This window comes from Pyxicephalus adspersus, chromosome 1 (assembly GCF_032062135.1).
Source record: "Pyxicephalus adspersus chromosome 1, UCB_Pads_2.0, whole genome shotgun sequence".
NCBI classification, from domain to species: domain Eukaryota; kingdom Metazoa; phylum Chordata; class Amphibia; order Anura; family Pyxicephalidae; genus Pyxicephalus; species Pyxicephalus adspersus.
In genome coordinates, this window is record NC_092858.1 from 82,010,828 (window position 1) to 82,034,715 (window position 23,888).

The 23,888-nt window shown below is 40.0% G+C and overlaps 2 protein-coding genes across 2 annotated transcripts; both read right to left on the bottom strand.

The window, feature by feature from the left end:
* CHCHD2 (coiled-coil-helix-coiled-coil-helix domain containing 2) lies at positions 1-6,668 on the bottom strand. Its single transcript, XM_072416090.1, has 4 exons — positions 6,508-6,668; positions 3,517-3,766; positions 1,660-1,819; positions 1-321 (listed from the first exon to the last, which is right to left on the bottom strand). Exons 1-4 carry the CDS (start codon positions 6,555-6,557, stop codon positions 311-313), a joined length of 471 nt encoding a protein of 156 aa, XP_072272191.1. The 5' UTR covers positions 6,558-6,668; the 3' UTR covers positions 1-310.
* Positions 6,669-11,469: 4,801 nt separating this feature from the next.
* On the bottom strand, positions 11,470-20,875 carry NUPR2 (nuclear protein 2, transcriptional regulator). Its single transcript, XM_072416097.1, has 2 exons — positions 20,533-20,875; positions 11,470-11,804 (listed from the first exon to the last, which is right to left on the bottom strand). The coding sequence occupies exon 1, from the start codon at positions 20,782-20,784 to the stop codon at positions 20,554-20,556; it is 231 nt and encodes a 76-aa protein (XP_072272198.1). The 5' UTR covers positions 20,785-20,875; the 3' UTR covers positions 11,470-11,804; positions 20,533-20,553.
* Between the last annotated feature and the right edge of the window lie 3,013 nt (positions 20,876-23,888).

Here is a 23,888-nt window from a genome sequence, read left to right on the forward strand (position 1 = left end):
TAACTTGGATTTTTTTTTATTTAAATAAAAAAAATCAATTTATTATAAGACTAAACACTCCCATGGCATGAACAGGCCACAGATTACAAATCCATTCAGTGGCTCAAGTTGTGCGTTTACAAGAAGTTTTATTGTCACCTTTATTTTCCTTAGAAAGAGATAACAATATGTCATTAATGACAAACAGAAGTTACCAACATCTAACATAAGAGTTATTTCTCTAAATTTATCAGATGGGTCATGGTTGTCCCTGTAGACCTGCGAGTGCAACACATTCAACCAAGGACTATGATGTTCACGACCATGAAGTTCACGATAATCCTAAAGAAAACAAACAAAAGTGTAAAATGAAAAGGACTGCAATCTTCATACTTTCTCATTAGCACAATACTTTCACAAAATGTTATGATTATAGAGGTTTTTTTTAATTATTTCCAAATGCTAGGCAAACAATTAGCATATATCCCTGGTGACACTGGTACTTGCTGTGCTGCCCACAGACCTCTGCAGTCTGCATGAACATTGATTTGTAAAGTGATAATAACATTTATCCTTACTAGTGTCATGCTACTTAATCCTAGTACCCCACTTTTTTTTTTTTCTTGTTTTCTGAACCATGCCTCCAAACTAACCTGAGCATGTCCACAGTCTATGACCATCATTTCCTTTAGTATAATATATATATATATATATATATATATATATATATATATATATAGGCACTGGGACACTAGTGTTTATCCATGATGTGACACAGGATAGAAGCAGCCAAATGAATTCTGAGGTGTTCAGAGACATACTGTCTGCTCAAATCCAGCTAAATGCAGTCACATTGATTGGGAGGAGTTTCATAATACAGATGGACAATGACCCAAAACATACAGCCAAAGCAACCCAGGAGTTTATTAAAGCAAAGAAATGGAACATTATTGAATGGCCAAGTCAGTCACCTGATCTGAACCCAACTGAGCATGCATTTCACTTGCTGAAGACTAAACTTCAGACAGAAAGGCCCACAAACACACAGCAACTGAAAGCCGCTGCAGTAAAGGCCTGGCAGAGCATTAAAAAGGAGGAAACCCAGCATCTGGTGATGTCCATGAGTTCAACACTACAGGCTGTCATTGCCAGAAAAAGGGTTTTCAACCAAGTATTAGAAATGAACATTTTATTTTCAGCTATTTAATTTGTCCAATTACTTTTGAGTCCCTGAAATTGTGTAAAAAAAAGGCTTTAGTTCCTCACATTTTTATGCAATCTTTTTGTTCAACCCACTAAATTAAAGCTGAAAGTCTGCAGTTCAACTGCATCAGAGTTGTTTCATTTAAAATTAATTGTGGTAATGTATAGAACCAAAATTAGAAAAAATTTCTATGTCCAAATATTTATGGACCTAACTGTACCTATAATGAGGAGCCCATCCCCTCTTCCCAACATTGATTGGAGGAGATTACAGGAGGCTAATGTCAAGTCAGATTCAGCAGCCTATATTTGTATGCAAAAATACATTAAAAGAGTTTCTTTGTAAATCATCAACAGACTTATTTATATACATGCATCTGCAACATTTTAGAAGACAACGGTATCAATATTCAGCAAAATGACAGCTCTTAGTACAACTGTCATAACACTTTATTACAAAATAATAAGGGAACATACCGTTTGCAAATCGACATTGCTTGAGAACCTCGCTGAAACCCTCGCAGAGCTTCAAGTCACTCTGATTCTGCGCACACTCCAAGAATTGTTTCATCTCATACTGACATGGGGTGAACTGACTCTGCTGCTGTTGGTAAGCTGGCTGTTGAGCTGCAGGTTCCTATATTACATAAGAAAATAATACATAAGTGATCATCTGAGGCCACAGTAGTTCAATGCATTTTCAAGTGTCAGAATTATACAAAAAATAGTTTTTCCTCTAGTATGGTAAAGTATAACTGGAATCTTAACTCCACTACTATATTCAGAATGAGAAAAAGTTTAACATTTTCTAAGTGTCCTTATAACAAATGTACTTATTAGGGGTTTGCCAGCTATGGTAGAGTAAAAGAAACAATTACATCTGATACATTCATAGCATGGTATGCAATCAGACAATTAAGCTGACACAGTATTTCTCTATGCACGCCTTTATATTTGTTAACAACCTGCATTTCTCATAGTAGAAAACACCAGAGTTTTCCTGAGATTAACCTGCAGATTCCGATTTATTTTAATGGTTCAGTGTGGATGACATCTCTGAGACTGTGTCCAACCTGCTGTGTTTCTGTGGATACAGAGCTGCCTATTCAGATGATCCTGCAGACAAATGTATTCTGTTCAAATGCATGTGTCAGAGCGGCACTGTTTACATGTAGTGTTTAATAGTGATGCCAGTCTACATTGATTTTCTTGACTAAATTTGTTACAAGGAAACTAGAACAAATGAGTGATCAGTCTTGCAGTAACACAAGAGAAAAAAAGCAGCACAATGAGGAATTTTATGAAACAGAGTTACATATATAAAGGATTCCTAGGTCCTAAATCCTCCAGGAGTTTGTTTCTTTTGTTAGACTTTGGTCTAGAGTCCCATGAATGATTGGTCACTCTCTCCTGTTGCTCGGCAGGGTTCCAATCGCTGATGGAAATATGTTATCCTTGCCCAATCACTGGGACTGGTGCCCATTGAAATGGGTTCCTAAATTAGAATAAATTCAGGAGAATTGGGGTCCACCATAGAGAAGTAGGCCCAGGGCTTAAGGCTTAACCCAATCAGCTGGGGACTTATTCACCCTTGAAAGACGATGAGAGGGCCAGCTACAGACTGAGGATTCTGGGGTCCACCGAGACATCTCTTGGGGAAGAGTTGGTTTCATTAGCTTTGAGCAGTATGAAGTAATATGCAGTACTAAGCAGACAGACACTTTTACCACTCTAACTACAGAGGGCGCTGTTATTGCTGTCTACACCCCTAACCAATAAATTCTGGTTATTTCCTGTTCTGGAAACCCCAAACAAAATGAAAAAATCTCAACAGGACCATAAAAAAAAAAAAAGGAAAACAACTATTTGCCAAAATACAGGTATTCATACAGACGACTCCTAGATACTAACAGGGCTTCTCTGCTCCATTGTGTGCAGGACGGAGGCTTGATGGGGGGAGGGGACGGTTTGCATGACTTGCAGAGGAAATCTTTTGCTAAACACAGCTGAGCTGCCTCTTGTGACTCTTTAATGACCAAGACAAACTCTGCAGTTGTTTCTTTTTGCATATCAAAGCTCAGCTTGTTCCAAAAGTAATGAATGTCTAGACTCCATAAAGTTTTTTTTTTTGGCTTTGTGATTAACTCAGTGAGGATTTTATACAGTAACTGGCACCATGCTGCCTAATATGTTGAGACATCTGTCCTAATTGCATTTATTAAAATAATGTACCTGTTCCAACTTACATACAAATTCAACTAAAGAACAAATCTACAGTCCCTGTCTCGTATGTAACCTGGGGACTATCGGTATACACAAGCTGAGGATCCTTACCTGGTAAGTGATATCTGCCCGTGCAGGCTCTGAACTTCCACCACCAAATCCTCCGGTAATAGCATGTCCTAAGGTGTGCCCCACTGCAGAACCAACAGCAACTCCAGCCGCTGTAGTAGCCATCTGTGCCATGAGACCTGGTTGTCTAGGGGCCGCTACAGGGCCAACGGCTGAAGGGGCAGCAGCAGCAGGAGCAGGAGCTGGCGGGCGCGCTGCAGGAGGTGGTGCTGACCTCATTACTGGAGCCCGACTGCAAAGAAAGGAAACAAACTTTGTTAAATTACCGCTAACAGCCATCAATGCAAAGCCTACAGTCAGATGATAAAGAAAAAAACTGGATAATGTGAAAAGGCATACAACTAATAAGGCATACAGCCAGCAATATATCATCTTTGTAGAAATCAGAGCTCACTACTGTGATACAAATCTACAAGTTACTTTTATGGATATTTGATCAAACTAGTATTACTTTTAGTTTGAGTCACTGTGTAGAAGAATTCTCATCACCTCGCACTGATCCATCTGGAAAAGTCTGGACTTCTGGAGCGGAGTGGCTAAATAGTTGCTGCCCCCTGATCTGCCCTCATTTGTTCCAGAGTAATTACTTCTCCAAAGGGCAGGAAACCCCTAAGTTAAAGAAGTAGTAAACCCCCCCCCCCCCCCCCCCCCCAAAAAAAAAAAAATCTCACCTTTAATCCCACAGATCAGTGTACTAGTCATTGGGTTGGCACGGAGGGAGCGCCGCCATGTTCTCTTCTGTGTTCTTCTTCCTATGTCACCCGATCTGCGATTGTGAAAAAGACTTGGCGATCTCACTGTGCGTGGTAAAATCGTCAATTTTTCCCCTTTTGATGAAAGAGCTCCTTCTGTATATGCTCTGGATGCTCAGGCATGCGCAGATGGAGCAGCCAAGAGCCTCCCGGGAATGCTTGACATGGGTATCCCGGGAGACTCTGCGCTCCTATCCATTCTTGTTCGCCTAAAGCTGCGTACACACGTGCAATTTTTGTCGTTGGAAAGGATCTTTCACGATCCTTTCCAACGACAAGGGACTGCACGATGCATGAACGGTGCTGTACATACAGCACCGTTCATGCTCTATGGAGAGGGGAGGGGGAGAGCGGCACCCTGCTGCACGCTCTCCCCCTTCCCTTTCATTAGGATCGGTCGTCGTCCATCGTCCGTGGATCCGGCAGGTCGGTCGTTCGGACGATGGATGACACCGACTGTACACACGGCAGATTTTCGCCCGATATTTGGCCGATGCCGATTATCGGGCGATAAAAATCTGCCGTGTGTACGTAGCTTAAGTGATCGAGAATTTAGGAGGGGGTGCTGCTATTTTTATTTTTTTTGTTTAAAAGGGTTATGGCCTTAAAAAGATCCCTAACAAACAAAATTTTTACTTTAAAAAAAGGGATGTCTACCCTATGAAAAAGTGAAAATTCTGAGTTTAGGTATGCTTTAAGGGGGCAACCACCACCCTGACACTCTGTGGATTTGGCTACAGTGGTTACAAAACATTGGTTACAAAAGAAGATCATAACAGAAGGTTAACATAGAAACTACTGAGGAGAGTCATGATAAACCCAGCCTGAATCCTATATGTGTATATGTTATGTATTATAGAATTGGAAGGGTGTGACACATGCGGGACAATCTTATCTCAGGGAAGATTGTACAATGTTTTTCTCTCCTGACTACACATGATAAGAAGTCCTCCTGTCACGGCACCTGGTGCTCCTCTGTGAGTGTGATGATCAATAGGAAAAGGGGCCCAGGGGTGACCCAAGGACCACAGGCACCCCCAATCAGCTTTGATTGTTTGAAAACACAGAAGTTACAAATCAGTCTGCTGCAGATTTTGTTATAGATTCCTGGGCAATCGGCTATTTGGCAAGTAAAGTTTTCAATGTGTACTGGGCCACAGACAAGCTCTGATAGTGATTGGTTCATTTTTTATTAAAGCGTAACTAAACTCAGAAATTTCCCTTTACATAAAATGGTTGACAACCCTTTTATGTAAGGTAATTTTTTTTTTCTTCAAAGGGTGCAGCACCACCTAGGCGATGGAGCATGTATTGGAGCACAGAGCCTCCCGGGATACCTATGTCACACATCCCGGGAGGCTCTTGGCTGCTCTTGCGCATGCCCGAGCATTTCAGGCTTGGGCAGAACGAGCCCATACGTCAAAAGGGAAAAAAATTGCCGATCTCACGCATGCGCAGTGAGATCGGCAAGTTTTTTCCTATCTATGTCACCCGATCTCACACCTGGGTCAGGTGAGGTAAGAATAAGAACCCGGGGGAAGAGAAGATGGCAGCACCCAGAGCGCTGGCACGAAAACGGATGCCGGGACTACGCAGGACCCGATGGATTGAGACCAATCGACTGCGCTGTGAGATTGAATGTAGGAGTATTTTTTTTTGTTTTGTTCCTTATTAAGGTTTTTAGTTTAGGGAAGTGTCCAAGTGTATACCTCTAGGGAGACTGTAGTTCGCTCAACTATTGTAACCAGAAAAGGAGAGCGGAAAGGCAAGTGTGAGTGCCATGACATAAAAAGGAATGAGGGAACTCCTCCAATGGTGAGCTTGTTTTGGTGACCGATACGTAGAGATTTCTCCTCACTTGGTGGAGGTTTCTTCTCACTTCCTGTTGTGGCTCAATGACAGGATGTGAGGGAGAATTTACCCAGTGGGGACACAGGGAGCAAAAACAAATCTAGGAGTTAAACTGCTTCCCCAATGTATCCGCAGCTAACTTCATAAAACCTTTGGGGCATACATATGATGTGAGTCTATAATGAAGGAGATATCAGTGCTGTCTATACAGACCAGCCCCATGCTGCCCTATACCCACCCTACACTCATGTTATGTCCTTGTCAGGAGGCCTTGTATAATGCCGCACGTCACTACACCGGCTCATCCTCCATACAGCCCTATGGACAAAGTACACAGCTCTGAGGGAGAGCCGGCTAACATTGAGCATACCTGGCTGGCGGGGCCATCCGGGAGGTACGGCTTCGGCTTCCTCTAGGCATCGTTACGGTAACACGTCTCTATAGACGACCTTCTATGCGACTATGTCAAAGTGATTGCGTCAGTTAGTGCGACATGCGCTTTTATCACTTCTCAAGCGTCACCGGCACCACGCCCCTAGCGCCTTGACGTCATACGACGCAGCGTTGTCTCCGCCCCGTAGTGTTTCTATACACTTCTAGAAAATGTCTACCCTGTAGTCAGGGTGAAGGTCATAGAGTGACGCAGCAGTGTAGTGTACAAACACAAAACAGAACATAGAGCTTGTCACTACATACCAGAGTACATGGAGGTTATTCAACACTGCCATATGCTTTAACCATTATATATAAATATATCAGGATATAGAGACACCCACCACTGGAATTATCCTTCATAAATGTGCTTCTGCTCTGTTATTCTTCAAACATAAAAAGCTTTATTAAAAATTTAGATATTAATAAAAAATCAACAATTCTATTAGGGCAAACTAAACCTCGCCCTGGCTTCTAATTCTTTTTTATTTTTTTAAATATATTTAGTTTTACCTGTTTATTGCACCTTTCATTTAAAGGTTCACAGAGAGGTGTAGAGACTGCTGATATATTCAATTTAATGAAAGTATGATGTCAGTAGAATTAGATTGGATTTATTCACACTTCACAAAAAAAACTGCCCCATGAAAACAGTGAGTGTAGCTAGAACCCCCAACCCTGTCATTCAGAACATGTAGAAGACAAAATTATTACATACATTGTGGCCCTGAGCAGGGAACAAACTGGGGCCCTCACGGGTGGAATACTGAAGGCTCTGACACAACACACTTTATACGGGACAGAACAAATATTTGTATTTTTACCTTATATCAAATAATGGGTAAAAAGATGTTTTTGCAGCTTTTCAGGTAAAATACTATGATAGATTTTATTTTGTGAGATACAAGGAGATGAGACATAGAGGAGGGATTAAAGGAGACACAATATACAAAGGTGTAAAAACAATGCTTGTACATCAGTGGTAAGTTGGAAAAAAACTTTTAAAATGCTTTTTTATCAATGGGAGTAGAAAATGCCACTATGGTAATGGTGAATGAGAACAACCTCCTGCATGGGGTGCTTGTTGGGTGTAATCCATTCCCTGGTGTCAGTAAGATACACAATATACTCAGCGCCAGGGGTGGTAAACAATGACCCGTGTGGGAGTTAAAATATTCCCTAGTGTCAATGTGGAGTAAAAAATTGCCTGTGTCAGTTGCCTTAATGTTGCCCCTATGTCACTGGAAAGTATGGTGTCCGTGTGTCAGAGGAACGTATGGTGCCAGTGGTCAGAATGGTGATCCTGGGTGGTAAGAAGGAATGATGCCCCTTTGTCAGAGAAAGATATACTGATCTTGTGTCAGTGGAAGAAAAGTTGCCCCTGCATCATTGAAAGGAACAGTGCCCTTGTGCCAGTAAATAGAATAGAACCCTTTGCCAACATTTCCAGTCAGAATATGTTGCTGTTGTCACTTCAGACCCAACATCTTTCTCACTCTCCTCTTCAAAAACATATTTTAAAAGACAGTTCGGTGTGATTCTGCCAAGAAATCACACCACCTCCCACACCTTAGTGGCCCTGCATACCATGGATGGAAGGGAGCTTACTGAGTGAAGCTGGGGCATCTGTTGCCCAGCTTACAGAGTCACCATTGCCTTTTCTTTGTATATAATGTAAGGGTTTAGGGTTGTTGGAGCGACTTGCAAGGGCACAATTGTTGTAACAGTGAGTTCTGTCCAGTCTTGTACTGGGAAAACACACTAAAACATATCTGGAAAATGCATGTACGTTCACATACTGTACATGTGTTGTGGTTAAGCAGAGCCATGACCAAGCAGAAAAGTCCCCAGCTTTAGGCAATGTGATTAGGTGGGCTCATCTCTTTGCCTGCATTATCCAGCTGTCTAACCGACAGATCAGTGCTGCAGAATGCAGAGAGAAACCTTTCCCTGATCTTGATTTTAAAACTAACCTGTAAGTAATCTTGGGGGTAAAACTCAATGTCCTATGAAACTGACTGCAGTCCTGAAAGTTATGCCTGTTTAATCTTACTTGTATGTGTTCCTCAGTTCTGAGGGTACAGAAGGGTACAGAACCCAGACACATGTTAGTGGAGGTATTTTACTTTCAAGTCACCACCATAAGTCCTATTGTTTATTTGGAAATGTTGCACAGTTCACCCTCCTCCCCATGTGTTCAATGTCTTTACAGCACATTTACCATGACTTTTGGGACCTAATACAGGATAGAAGTTGTATCTCCTGAATATATCCCCTTGCCATGTCCTCATTTTGTATTTTCATTTAAAGTTTATCCATATGCACTCAACCTGATGACCTAGCATGCATCGGGAAAACTTGTGAACTTTTTTCAACGCCTAGTACCACCCCTACAATTTCTCCTTCCTCCTCCTTTAAATGCCTTAAGCCAGGGGTGTCCAAACTTTTTGCAAAGAGGGCCAGATTTAGTGAGGTGAAAATGTGTGGGGGTCAACCATTCAGCACATACTCAGGGTTAGTGTGGGTGTGGTCTGCATGGATCCCGCACAGCACATTCCCACCAGGGTGATGTGAGGGATTCCCTGTGCACAAAGTCCGGTGTCAGTGCGGGCTCCCTGCAGAGCACGTGATTGGAATCCCGCACAGCACACGCCCAGTATAATGACCTATGGGATTCCGCGTGCTCATAAGGCTGATTATGCCCGCCGAGTAGCGGGATGATAATTGCAAAGTGGTTGATCAACTCTAATGAAATATAAAATAGCTTTTTTGTATGTGTGTATTTTATACTGTGGTCAACAGTGCTGGCGGGCCACATATTATTTATTTTTTTGACAGAGGCTGCGGGTGGGTTGCTGCCTAAAGTAGGTGTCCAATGACACTTGATTAGCCACAGCACAGGAAGAGGATATGCTGCAGGATGAATGAGCCATGACCCCTTAACACTTTGCCCTAAAAGCTGTACAGATGGTTTGGATAATCTATTGAGGCATTGGGCCCTTCTTATTCTTTGGTAGCCCCCAAAGAAAAAAAAAAAAGGAGATGTTATGAATCACATATAGGTGCCGAGGTATTCAGGCATTCTTGGAGAATGCTGTAAAGATTGCTGGTCCATTGACCATCTTCTGGAAGAATGTAGGAAGCACAACCTCCAGATTAGATGAAAGGTCAGCGTGACCATTGGGCTGAGGCCAAGCATGGGCAACAACACTGTCCTGTCTGGAAAGAAAGGTGATTTAAGGCGCTTAGGCACCCGTTCTCTGGGCTTTTACCTTCCCAAACCCAACTTTTCATACAAACATAAGGCCTATTTCTCCTTGTTTCAAGAAGGGGAAAAACTGGATTTGTGCCTTGTTTCTCATACTCCTTCTCCAAGTATCCAGGAGGGTGCAACACACCACTGCCACCTTTATGTCCATGGCTTAAAAATCATCCAGATTCCACAAACTTCAATTTGAAAGTGGTAAATGTGCTATTTGGATACAGTTTCTACTCAGTTCCTAAATATTTTTTAAAAGGTTATCTAAGACACTTGTTTTTTTTCTCTTTGGTTTTGGCTACATTTTCCTTAAAAGCTCCCCTAGGATTCCTTGACTATTACCACTATTATTTATACACAGTATTTTTATAGCGCCAACATATTACGCAGCGCTGTACAAAGTTTATAGTCATCACTAGCTGTCCCTCAAAAGGGCTCACAATCTAATGTCCCTACCTCAGTTATAGGTCTTTTAATACAGTCGAAGGGTATTTTTTTTTTTTTTTTTTTTGGGGGGGGGGGGGGGGGAGTCAATTAAACTAACTGCATGTTTTTGGAATGTGGGAGAAAACTGGAGTACCCAGAGGAAACCTATGCAAACACAGGGAGAACCTGCAAACTCCTTGCAGATAGAGTCCTGGCCAAGATTGGAACCTGGGACCTCAGCACTGCATAGGCCAGAGTGCTAACCTCTGAGTCACCGTGCTGCTCATTATCATTACCATAGATTGTCATTATATTCTTAAGCTTTTACTGTCCATAATTCATGCATCCATTATTTTTACTTATGAAATTTCAAGAGGAATGCTAGCAATATCTCAAGACAAGAGGACGCACGTTTTCTCAATGGGAATCTCCACAAGGGGTAATTATGTTCCCACCTCCAATCCACTTTGGGCTCCTGACTTTCCAGGGAGAATGACACATGCAACCTTGAGTGTATTTTTTATTTGTTCTTTTTCCTGTTTTTCTGTCTTCATTGGATTTCCAATGGTGCACCAAGGTGTGCTCAGTCTTGGGTCCAGGTCTGTCTTTGACCAGGGGTTCATTGGTGCAGCTCCCATTTAAGTAGCCTGGATCCACGATCAGAGATGGTGAGTCCTAAACTTACTTTGGTATAAATTTGTCTCAGTCTCTGGCCTCCCTTATAATAGAGCTAGGTTCACCAAACTCTGCATTAACCTCCCACAGCACTTCATAAATCTTAAATATAGCTAAATAATTAAATCACATTCAGCTCTGTCCTTTATCTCCTTTCTTGTTCTGATTCTTTTCCACAATTCAATTATCAAAGTAGGGGGGCTGTTGCCCACTCAGATTCCACTTGGATGTACTCCAAAACTTCTCAGTTGGAGCTTATCAATATAACTTTGACAAAAAAGTGAATTTTGTCTTTATAAAGGTGTATGTTACCAGTTTCTAGTTATGGATTGTTTTAGGTGTTAGCGGTCTGCACTTGCTTGGTCATTTGTTTTTGTTCAAATTCTCAATAAAAAAATATTTTAACCAATCCAGGGGCAACCCCCTCAAAACATTGAAAAGCCTACATAGACAAAAATATAAGGTCAGAAATGATTATACATGAAATGGTTTCTTTACATACACTTCTTGAAAAGAACAACTTAATCATACAACAAATAGTTAAAATATTATATATGTTTATTTGTTGGTTTAAGCAAAATATAACATTTTCATTTTTACAACTAAATCACTACATACAAAAGACTACTGCATGTATACAGTAATATGCAGGTTATTAAAACCTTTCTATTCATCAAAGCTCCAACAGAAGCTTCAGCTATGCAACTGCAGCACATTCAAGGCATGCAGAAATCACAATGCAGTTAAGGTCCACATCACTGCTTTATGGAAATAACCAGGGAAGCATTCTTCTGTAAGGCCAGGCCATCACCTTCATTGACAGAACCACAAACACCAGAGGCAAGTCGAAGTACATCTGAGAACAAGTGAAATACCTGTAAGAAAAACAAAAAGGTTAAACTTAATGAATAAATGTTCATAAAGTTTAACATGCTTATATATTTTTTGCATCTATACTTGTATTGGAAATACATTATGTCTAAAATGACCCTTTCTAAACCAAAGTCATGAAAAACCTAAATGGTATGTTAGCTTTATTTCCAGAGCTATCTTGGTAAATAAATCAGGAAAGGCCAACAGATTATAAAAACACATACACTGGCACTCCGCAGTAACACCAGAAAACAAAACCCACAGCCTAATTAAAAAAAAAACAAAAAAAAAAACATTGAATTCCCTGACATCCCAGAAAATTATTGGAAATGGTTTGGTTTGAAAAGTTGGTTTTCTAAGCTAGGACAATGAATGAGAGACAAACTAGAAACCCATACCAAAGTACAATTACAGCCTGCAGAACACTCTTGCTGAATGCTGGGTATGCAATATAAAGGATCTAAGCAGTATTATTTTAAGGAGAGACAACTGCTAGCATGTCTGCCCCAAAGAAGAGGTCAATTACCTCCCAGGTTTCAGCTATAGTCAATTGATGTCTGTTGTGTATTGGTAATTGGTCTCAATCCTGGAGCCAAGCCCTGAATAGTACAAATAATAAATTGGTTTGTGTATAAAGAATACAACAGAAAGAGAAAGAGGGTTTTTTGGCTCTGTATATTAAAAGTATACAATATTTATAAAATACAATATAAATAGATTGAAATTATACAATCCTATAGTGGCACACTTGTGAGACCCTTCCTCCATCCGCATTACATTCATGCAGTGAGGGGGGGGGGGCGTTTTTCATTAAAACTAGAGAATAGCATCTATTTGTGCTGGTAAATCTTTAATATGTGTTATTGTAGTTAGTCCCCTATTACCCAGCTCGTTGAGTCTGGGTTACCATTATTCTTAACATCAAGGAATGATATGCTTGTTTTGCTATACTCCATAGTAAACTTGAGGTTATATTGGTTGTTTTGTAAGAATTGCAAGAATGTTTCTAATACATGTACTGGACCAGTCAATAGAATCAGAACATCATCAATGTATCTTTTCCAATACATGATATGTTGCAAATATACAGATGTCCTACTGTCCGAAAAAATATCTTTTTCCCATCCACCCAAATACAGATTGGCGTAGGATGGTGCACATTTGGTTCCCATCGCTACGCCTTGTATTTGATGGTAGATGGTATCGTCAAAGATAAAGATATTCCTTGTCAGAATGAAATTGAGAATAGTAAAAAATCTTTCTGGTTAGTGGGGAAGTCCGTACTTTCATTCAGTATACTCAATATGAAAGCTAAACCTTTGGCATGGGGAATGCTGTTATATAACGCTTCTAGATCTATTGCCACAAGAAAAGTGTTTTGTGGTATTTTCATGTTATTGGTGAACTTCAAAAGCTCAATCGTATCTTTGATGGAAGTTGGGTAACCAGAGGTCTCAGAATAGAATATACAAATTCGCTCGCATTTGACGCAAATGAATTAATCCAGGATACCATCGAACGTCCCGTAGGATGATGGATGCTTTTATGGACTTTGGGAAGGGCATAAAAGGTCCTAAAGGTTGGGTTAGGAATAGCTAATCAGTTTATCACTCACGCCCTGAACTAGGGCATTTCTTATTAGAATATAGAACTCAACAAGTCAAGGTAGGTTTTTGATATAAGTAAATACCATTCAGAGTTTTTTAAGCATGTTGAGACTAATGTCTTTGTATTGAGTTGTATTTAAATCTACAACATTTCCTGCTTTATGTGAAGGTTTTATTACGATGTTGGGGTTCTTCTTTATTTTTGGACAACAGTTTTGATTGTTTGGGGGTGAGATTTCCCGGTGTTTTGTGAGTGTTTAAATTGGTTTGAAAAATCTCTTCAGTAACCACTTTATTAAACGTCTGGATTTGTGTATTACTAGATAAGGGTAGGTAGAATTTGGATTTTGGTTTTCTTTGAAAAGGGTCTAGTGATTCTAGTTTACATGAAAATATGGAGTTAGATTCCCATGTGGTATCCACTTCACTTTCTGTCAATAATTGAAACAGATCTTTAAATACTCTAAAATCGTCAGCTTTGAAGTCCTTACATTCTTGTGTTATTTGTCCTATTGTGGGTTCTAGGGATTTTTTGTACATAGTTTTAAGTAAAAAGGATCTTCCAAAAAGGTTGATGTCTTTTATTATTTCAAATTTGTTCGGGTTATTGGATGGACAAAATGAGAGGCCCAGTTGTAGGATTTCCTTCTCTGTATCATTGAGAGTGTATGTGGACAAATAATTAATTTCCAGTTTACGCGTGGTTAGCTTGTTTCGGTAATGAAGAATCAAAGTTTTTTTGTTGAGGTGCGGGTGATGCCAATTGGGGATGAAGAGAGTCTGAAGTTGTCTTGTATATTTTTGGAATGGCTCCTAAATTAAATAGAGTGTTTTGAACGGAAAGTGTAATGGATGACTGGGTCTGTGGGCTGATTATTGTCGGTTGAGGTGTGATATCAGACGTAATTTTGGAAGGTAGGTTGTCCCCTTGAGTTGATAGAGAATATATATGCTCCTGAAGCATAGGGGGGTGAGAAGCGGGGGAACATGGTAGTAGTGAAAGTCCTGTTACATGTTGTGTTTAGGGATATCTGTGTATCCAAAGGTGTTCCTTGAAAGTTGTTTCCTTCAAAGTGACTTCTAGTGTATGGGTAGTGGAAGTAACCAATGTTTTAAGTGCCAGGTTTTCCGGTGATGATAGAGGTGGAATGCATTTGGGGTTAGTGGTATTGAGGTCTTGATGGTCGCTTTTATACCGTTTTTTGTATCTAGATGTCTAGTGTTGTGACTTGTTGTGGTATTGTGTCTATGTTGGTAGTCTTAACCACCTTGCCGTTAAGCCCGAGCATGCTCAGGCTAAAAACTTTTGCAATTATGGTTAACCCCGAGTTTTTGTCACCAGGTGGTTAAATGTAAACAAATGTTACATTGTATGACAATCGGATTACAACTGAAAGGAAATACTCACCCAGTGTCCGCAGCTCCTATTGCTGGCATCTGTAGTGAGATGTATAGCACAATGCAGAAATCCTACATTGTACTGTGCATCTCTCCGGAGATACGAGCAGCTTCCAGCGTGTGCCTGACAGAAATCTAGACATCAGTGTAACGCCCAGGAGGTTAATGGTTTTGGGTGGGACATTTTGTGTTGTAGTGGGGGCAGATGGTTGTGTGGTTGTTTTATTGGATGTGGTTTCCTATTTGTATGGCCTTTTGGTGATAAAAGCCCACTTGTCACCCTGAAGTTTTTTATTAAAAATGTTTGTTTTGAATTTTTCTAGTTGTATTTTCAATTCCATAATTTTTTTCTGAAAAAGCTGGTAAACTAAGGGTTTCTAAGTTGTGGGATTGAAGTGTTTGTATTTCTGTATCAATCAAAGCTAGATCTTTCTCATAGTAGTTAAATAATATCCTCATTAATTGTTCTGAACAGTGGTTGAGAGCATCTTCCCATTTGTTTTTAATCACATCCACATTTTTTACATTGGGAAAAATCTGTATTCCAAAGTCAAAATGGTACACATTTTCAGAAATGTACTAGTTGAAATATTGAATGTGCCAATGTATTAGTGATTTCTTTTTTAGTAAATGTCTGAATTTAAGAATTAATGTATCAACATTTTTTGTGGTTCAACATGTTTTGACTACGTCAAAATTCTATTTGTTGTCTAAATTACCAATACACTAGAAAGGAGGACTTACAATATCCCTCTAAAATGACGTACATAGCCTATCTGTGTCTGTTGTGTATTAGTTATTAGTCTCAATGCTGGAGCCAACCCCTGAACAGTACAAAAAATAAATTGGTCTATTGGCTGAAACTTTATATCCACTTGGAGTGGTAACACCTTTTTTTCAATTTATTTTTCAAATTCACTCTTAGAACCTAGTAAGTGAAAACGTGCACACCTTACTGCAAACAAAAGCTTCAGCATATTTTTCTATATGAGGTAGGTCTATATTGTTTAGGTTCACATATAACACAACAAAGCATAAATATCTTAAGCTGCGTACACACTTCCAATTTTTATCGTTGGAAATGAACGACGAACGAAAGATTGGGCAAAAATCGTTCGTAAAAAAAGTAACCAACGACGCCGACGAACGAGGATAGTCATTGGAAATGAACGACCGGACCGGCGGATCGGATTGGACGACGATCGTTGACCATCTATCGTGTTTACGGTCGTTCATTGATCGTCCATGGTCTGAGCATGCGCGGTGAACGAACGTTCGCTCACTTCCTGTGGTGCACGTCACTTCCTGTATCGTTCAAACGATCGCATCTATCATGTGTACAATATCTGCGAACGATCGTGTCGTTATCTGTATGTACAGGATCGGTGCTATACGATCGTTCGCAGATATCGTGCAGGATCGTTTGTCGTTCGTTTACCAACGATAATAATTGGAAGTGTGTACGTAGCTTTAGAAGTGTAACCCATATAATTTCTCACTTTTTAGAGTGCACATTAGCATGAACATATGACAGCACAATCTTGAATACATAGGAATACACTGTAGGTGTGCCCTCTAGTGGACCTTATATATATTGTCAAGCTAACTAAATTCAATATAAAAAAAATTAAAATTTATTACAATATATTACAGATTTAATATGATTACTGTAATGCTCAAATGGGAGCTTTAAGCGGTAACCACCAAAAAGAACAGTAAGTGAAATATTCCCTTGATCATATAATAATCGTTTTCTTTGTATTTTATATATATATATGATGAGTTTTAATCTCAGACTTTACACATTTGCACACAAGGAACCCATTTTGTTATAGTTTAAGATTTGTCATTGTACAATGTAATCTCCTAAACTAATGCGGTATTCATAAAATTTAGGAGGCATTCAACAACGACTTTAAAATACTGGCAAAATATTTAATCAATATAAAGTCAGAGGTTACGTATTATTTTATCTGTGACCAAGTATATACACATGAGTATATTTGACTTCATTTTGCATAATATGATTTACAATAGCACTCATTTAATAGTTATAATGCTACAATGAACTGATTGGAAGGTATTTCTATAATTTTCTGTATATTGTTGCTATGACTTTTTGTTGGCATGGTACATACAACTTAATAACCTTTGACATGTATACGCATACTGATTGTATGGTGTATTATCATAATTTCTAAGGTTTCCCAACCCCCTGAGGAAGCCCGGTAGGGCGAAACGCGTTAATGAATGGTATTAAGGGACTAACTACAGTTACACATTTGAGGGATTTACCAGCACAAATAGATGCTATTGTCTAGTTTTAAAGAAAAAAGCCCCCCCCCCCCACTGCATGAATGTAATGTGGATGGAGGAAGGCTCTCACAAGTGTGCCACCCTCTTTCTCTCTCTGTTGTATTCTTTATACACAAACCAATTTATTATTCAGCTATAGTCAAACGACTTGGAAAAAATAGGGTTGACAGGATTGGGATGTGAAATACTGCTGTAAATATTGCTCCAAACATAATGCACTTTAACTTCTTTGCCATGGCACAGCTTTCACACGGTTGATGTATATCACTATTGTAAATATGACTGAACCCGGACTGGATGATCCTCCACAATGGTAAGCGATCAAGGGACCATCAAGTCACTGGCAGCTCTAGGATGTATACAAGAATTTTAGATTAATGTGATCACCAGGTCACAAAGTGTCTAAAACCCCTTCCTAGCCTGCCTGGTTGGTATCTTAAATGAAAGTTCTCTAGAAGAGTGGGGGGGAATATATCCACAATCACAAAGAAAGACAGTTTTGGGCAAACTGGCAAATAAGGATGACCTTTCACTGTCTGGAATAAAACAAGATGAATGTGGATACTTTAAAAATAACTAAATAAATCAAACTCAGTTTTCTTCTGTAAAAGCAGAGAGGTGGACATCTTATGTCCGAAAGGGTCAAACCTAAAAGTAGAGAGCCTAGAGGTAGAAATACTCTTGACTTAGATGTGTCTAGATAAGATGACACAGTTGAAGAACATCCAGTTCTCTAGGGACAGTCAACCTACACATAACTCAAAGATATCCTCTCTAAACCTTGAAAAAGGTTTCATCTTGGTGTGGCTGCGAAGATGTGATGAAGGTGAAAGAATTAGGAGGGGGCCTAGAATGGAATTTCAGCTTGAAACCCTGCTTGCATTGTCCGTCAAGACCACAGATATCCCACTCTCTCAGATTGATGAGGCCACCCCAACATCCCAAAAATCACTTACCCATGGGCTTGAGAAACTTAAAACTTTAAGCTTAGGATAAATACTGCTGCTTCCATTTACTGATCACCTGACTGCCATTGCGGTCATATCCATCGAGAGTGCACTGCTTGTCCCCCTTTACCCAGAGAAAAGACAATTGCCATGAGGAGAATGTCACCCGACAAAGCTCCCAACCAGCCACCCCAACATCTCCAATGACGTCCGGGCTTACAATGCCCCCTGGCAAGTACAAAACATATGGCCACTATGAAATCTAAAAAAACATATGGCCACTGTGAAATTTAACACCACAAGGTAAAATGTGCCATCACTGCCCAGCCTCACCTCGATCCCATTGCTGAATTATGCAGGGAGAAGGTACCAACAACATATTACATGCACATTACAGAATGTACAACACCTGGACTGTACATGTTGTGCCCGCTCTGCTTCTCTAACTACATCAATACCGGGGAGCACCAGGTAGCCTTACTCAGGGGCCAAAATATCAACGCCAGGCCCAACTCCTCCTATAAATGCTAGAAGAAAGCGGGAGAGTTATTTCTTGTGTGTGATCCTGAATTACAACTTGGAAAATATGATATTCTGATAACCATGAGGCGACCACAAAAGATCAAATATAGCTGCCATTGCTGAATTCTCCTATTGAGAATGCTGGTCCCCTGCCTCCCATGATGATGCTTCAATACAGACTTTGTCATTGACCAGGAATATGTATAAAGACATTAGGGAATGCAAGTTCTCTGTGTGTGACTTAAAAGTACATCAGACACAAAGCCAGGCAGCTAGCATCTTCCACAAGAGGCCGGCCCTGAACTCTCTTCATAACAATATCACTCTACAGACGGGGTGGTTACAAGTTTTCCAACATGAAATAAAACAGCTAAGGTTGGACTTGCTTGTGTAACTAAAAACTGCATGTCGGGTTTGAGATTTTGTGTCCATAGGGTGACAACATTTTAGTAATTGCACTGCAATGTTTTTAGAAAGTGAAAATCAAAAGATCAGCTGGAAGAATCTATAGATAATAAAGGCGATCAATGGACCAAGCATAGAAGAAGAAAGAAGCTTGCAGTACAAGGGTTAAGGCACATATAAAATTCCCCTAGGCAAAATAACCTTTAACCCTTGATTTATGAAGGAATATAAATTTTCAGATAATGGCTTACCTATAAAGGTTTTCCTTTTTATTTGTTACCATGCATGACAGTGACTGTCATACTTTAGGGCAGTCCTTCCCAAACTTTTTAACATGGGGTACCCCTTGAAATACCTTTTAGGGGAACCCCCGCTAAAAACACTGCTTTAGACCTTGTATTCTCTTCCTGAATAACCATTGCCAGGTTGTGTTAATGCAAACCTGTCACCCGGTATTCGGGGCAAAAAAACAGCTTAAATTCTGCTTTCTTCACAGAACTCTCCTACAGATCTACTCTTAGTTCTTGCTTACTAGAATCCAACAAAGGTCTGTACAAATTGCATTACTAAATAGTAAGAAAAAATAGTATTACCCCCTTTATATTTCACAGGGCTCCAGTAATAGACAAGGGAAGCCAGTGCCTGCAGAGCATCAGTCAAATCTGTTACTATATCCAAAATGGGTACACATTTATTTTAAGCTGTAATCTTCGATTCCTCATTCAGGACTGCATCAAACGGTACACTTCCCATCATTTACAGCTGCTCTAGGAGTGTGCACCTTCAGCTCTTATTGATTTTATTATAGCAGTCCCAAGATCATACGTCCCAGAATTGCATCTTAATGAGTGCATACTATAGGGACACAGACCATATTTTACATTCTGGAAACCTTCCTGCTAGTGTCAGGGGACAAACACTAGTTAGTCCTGGAGGATTTCACAGACAAACATTATCTCTAATTATTATTTTAACATTTGAAACCTCCGAGCTGTTCCATCACCATGCTATTTCCACATTCTTTATACTGACTGCTGCATAATACAAAGACTGCATATATCCCCCTCCTATTGTGTGAGACTTCCGCCACCTCCTAGATTGCAAGCTCTTCGGGGGTTCTCTCCTCCTCCTGTATCACTGTCTGTAAACCCTATTTAATGTACAGCACTGCATAATATGTTGACGCTATATAAACCTGGTTTATTAATAATAATAAAAATAATAATATATTGTACATATATTGTATGGAGGACGAACACCGATACCAGTTTAGTATTACCTGTTTTAGAACAAGGCAGCCATATGCGCACTGAGCCACAAGAATGGAGACACTGGAAATCCTGGGACATCAATGTACTGCTATTTTATGACTGTCATCTGCACAAATCAAAGCCATATGGTCTATAGAGCACCAAACAGCCATAACAAAACCACGTGATCACTTGCCTGGACCAGTGCCTGTGCATGCAATACATAAAGAAGGCGCTTTGTCGCCACCTGGTGGCCTATTCTACCAATGACACGCGGGCAGTCACCTGAGTGTGTAAACCGTGCGATTAGTTGGAGGTACTCCGGCTCCTGCGGCGCTTCAATTCGCTGTTGTGCAGCTTTTCTACGATCTTCCTCTCGTGCCCGGCGGGTACAGGGCGATTTCCGTTCTGTTCGATCTCTTTCTTGGTCCTTCCTTTTCCTCCAGTCCCGCAGCCGTATTCCTGCAGATTGTAGTAGTCGTACTCATCATAGTGATCTCGCTCAAACACGACCAGACTCTCCACATCAGCAGACATGATTATCTCTAACGGAGGGAACGGGACAAACGTCGAAAACACTGGAAGAACGCTTGCAACACCCACCAGCTGACCGCCGTACTGTAAACACACAACACCTTACTCGGTGATTGGCTGGCAGTGACAAGTCCAACCCATGGGGGCGGGGTTTTGGGTATCCCCACCAATCAGCTGGCAGGAATGCTCAGCACTCCCAGATGCTGAGACAGGCTGTGATGTCACTTGTGTGAATGTGCTGGGACTGCAGAGAAGAATTCTGTCCAAGTTTTCAGCATCTGAATATTTCTCAGTTGTATACATCACATTAAATGTGTTTATTATACAGCAATGTGTAATATCCTGTCACTTAGACAAGATACAAAATTATATGTTGTGAGTGTAAATCCTCATTTCCCTTTCATATGGAATGTTTTGTAGTTATTATTTCTTATGGCTGTGTCATTTACAGAGCCAAGTGGGCTAAAGAGACGCTGTCACCTTGTACTCGCAGCATAGTGATGAATAAAGTAACCGAAACACCTTCATTCTATATGAGGGTGGACCCCAGAGCCTATTATTATTATTACACAGTATTTATATAGCGCTGACCTATTACACAGCGCTGTACAAAGTCCATAGTCATGTCACTAACTGTCCTTCAAAGCGGCTCACAATCTAATGTCCCTACTATAGTCAAAGATTTTTTTGTCTAGGGGCAATTTTAGGGGGAAGCCAATTAACCTAACTGCATGTTTTAGGGATGTGGGAGGAAACCTTTGTTCCCGGAGGTAACCCACACAAACACAGGGAGAACCTGCTGCCTACATGAAGGCCATCTTATTCTGGGATCCCTATGCTAACAGTGGATAATTGATGTATCCCAAACAAAAATTGAGTGTAGGTTCTGCCCTCCTATTTATAGATATTGTGTTTTATTGGAGGTGTTATGTGTAATTCCTGCCCCCCTCCCCCCCCCCATGTCTTATAGTCTGAGCAATGCAAACGTCAAGATCTTTTGGTCGGGGCCCAAGACAGTAGTACCCCTTGTCCCCCTCTGATGGCGGTCCTGATGGAGTCTATTAGCTGGAGTGAAGCACCATTGGTTCTTTTCATTCTGACCTTAGCTAATATACAAAACTTTAACACACAAGATAATGCTCATTATTTTACCAACATGACTGTTATTTTTAACTGTCATTGGAATCATAAAAATAACTGCCACTTTTTTAAACTTGTTTGTTAGCTTTGTATACCTACTGTTAGTGCACAAGCACTGTCATATGACTGAAGGAGTGTTATCAACACCACTCATTTCAGTGCCAGCTATAGAGGAACAAGGAGCTGTAAGGTGGATTCTTTACTTAGGAAAACTTACAATTGTTCTTGAATTTTTGGAAAAACCTACCGTATGATAGTCTATCTTCTCCAGCCTTGGAGAGCTTTATTAAATCAGGCCCTTTAGTTCTCACATATTTAAGTGACCTCTTCTAAAGGGTCTATGATGGATCATGTGGCCCTTCTAGCCAAAAGGCTGCTGTTTCCTGTGCATGTACAAATTGTTTTGCAATGGACTGAAACAGAGGAGCTGTCAATTAATTCACAAGTGAATGAGTCAGAACAGAGACATGCCCCTTCCTTCCTCATTACAGTTTCATGTTAGGTTTCATTAGGGACCAGCCATCTAGAAAACAATCAGTACTATTCTTTTTCATAGTTTAGGCTGTGAACAAGGCACCATGTTTCATTGTGACATGCTGAGCTATGTAGGAACAAACAGTATATGAGGGAGTGGCTATGAGGTAGGAATAATGTTTTTTCCTGATTGAATGTCCAAGTTTAAAAAAAACAAAAAAAAAAAAACAATCTGCCTTAAAATTTAAATAAAGAAATCTATAGTTGTCTGAGAGTAATTTATTCTGATTTAAATGTTCATTTGGAATGCAGAATTTTAGAATTTAATTGCATGAATATAGCATTATAACACATGTAAATCAAATTTAAATATTTAAATATTAAAAAAATGGGCCTAAAACCATTACAGTCTCCCTGTAGGACAGAATGTCTGTATTGAATCTCCATATAAAGGATGTCCATTGTGGCACAATAGGTGAAGGCTAATTTAAAAAATAAGCTGATGAATATATTCATCGTCATCAGTATACTGAATGATTGGCATAAAACCAGACAGTCTTCTTTCCTATTAAACCTGAAAATAAAGTGGAACTTTCATTTTAAAAAAAAATATGACACTTACCTTTATTGGTGGAGAGCTGTTGATCCCTTTGCAATCCTAGTCCAGTAGTTCCCTTGCTGTTCTGTCTTTCTTCTTCCTCCATGTGGACTGGACACCAGGTGCCATCATCGTTTTTCCTCTTCTGTTGACGTCACCCAATGTTGCATGAGGTGCATGAGATTGGCACTTTTACATTTCAGAAAAGCCCCATCTGTGCATGCCTGAGAATGGACATACGCAGGAGGAGCAGACTTTTACATATATATATAAAAGATGTTTTTTCATTATACAAAAGGTTTAGCCACCCTTTTATATAATGTAACAAAATGGTGATAGGTCCGCTTTAAGTGGGATTTCCTAGCTGATAAGAAAATAACCTGAATCTGAGCAATCTTTCATTTGCTAAAAAAGGTATCTCAAATGGAAAATAGGTAGTGCTTAAGAAGTATGAAAAAAACTTAGCACCCCTTCCAGAAATGTATTGTTGTCTGTGCCCTTTAAGGGGAATTGAGCTTAAACACAACCTATGGAGAACCAAGCCAAGACAATTTTACACAGTGAGTCATATTGGCTCTGGAGAACAACATTGAACACATTACAGTGACCTTTTACATCTTTTTAGTACCCAGACTTACTGGAATTTCTATTACAAGAAATTACTCTCCTCCATCTCTCCTCACTGTTCAGGAATCCCTATTGCAATTTGTATTTATGTCATCCACCGAATGCATCAAAGATCTCTATTGCACCTTTGTGGAAGTATTCCAACCCTCCAACTTTACAGCATTGGATACTCAGGGCGAATAATATTATACTCATGGAGGATCTTGTCACCTATGAGGGTCAGCAGGGTGATATTCTTAGTTGAATATCTGACATTGACGTCTTGTGG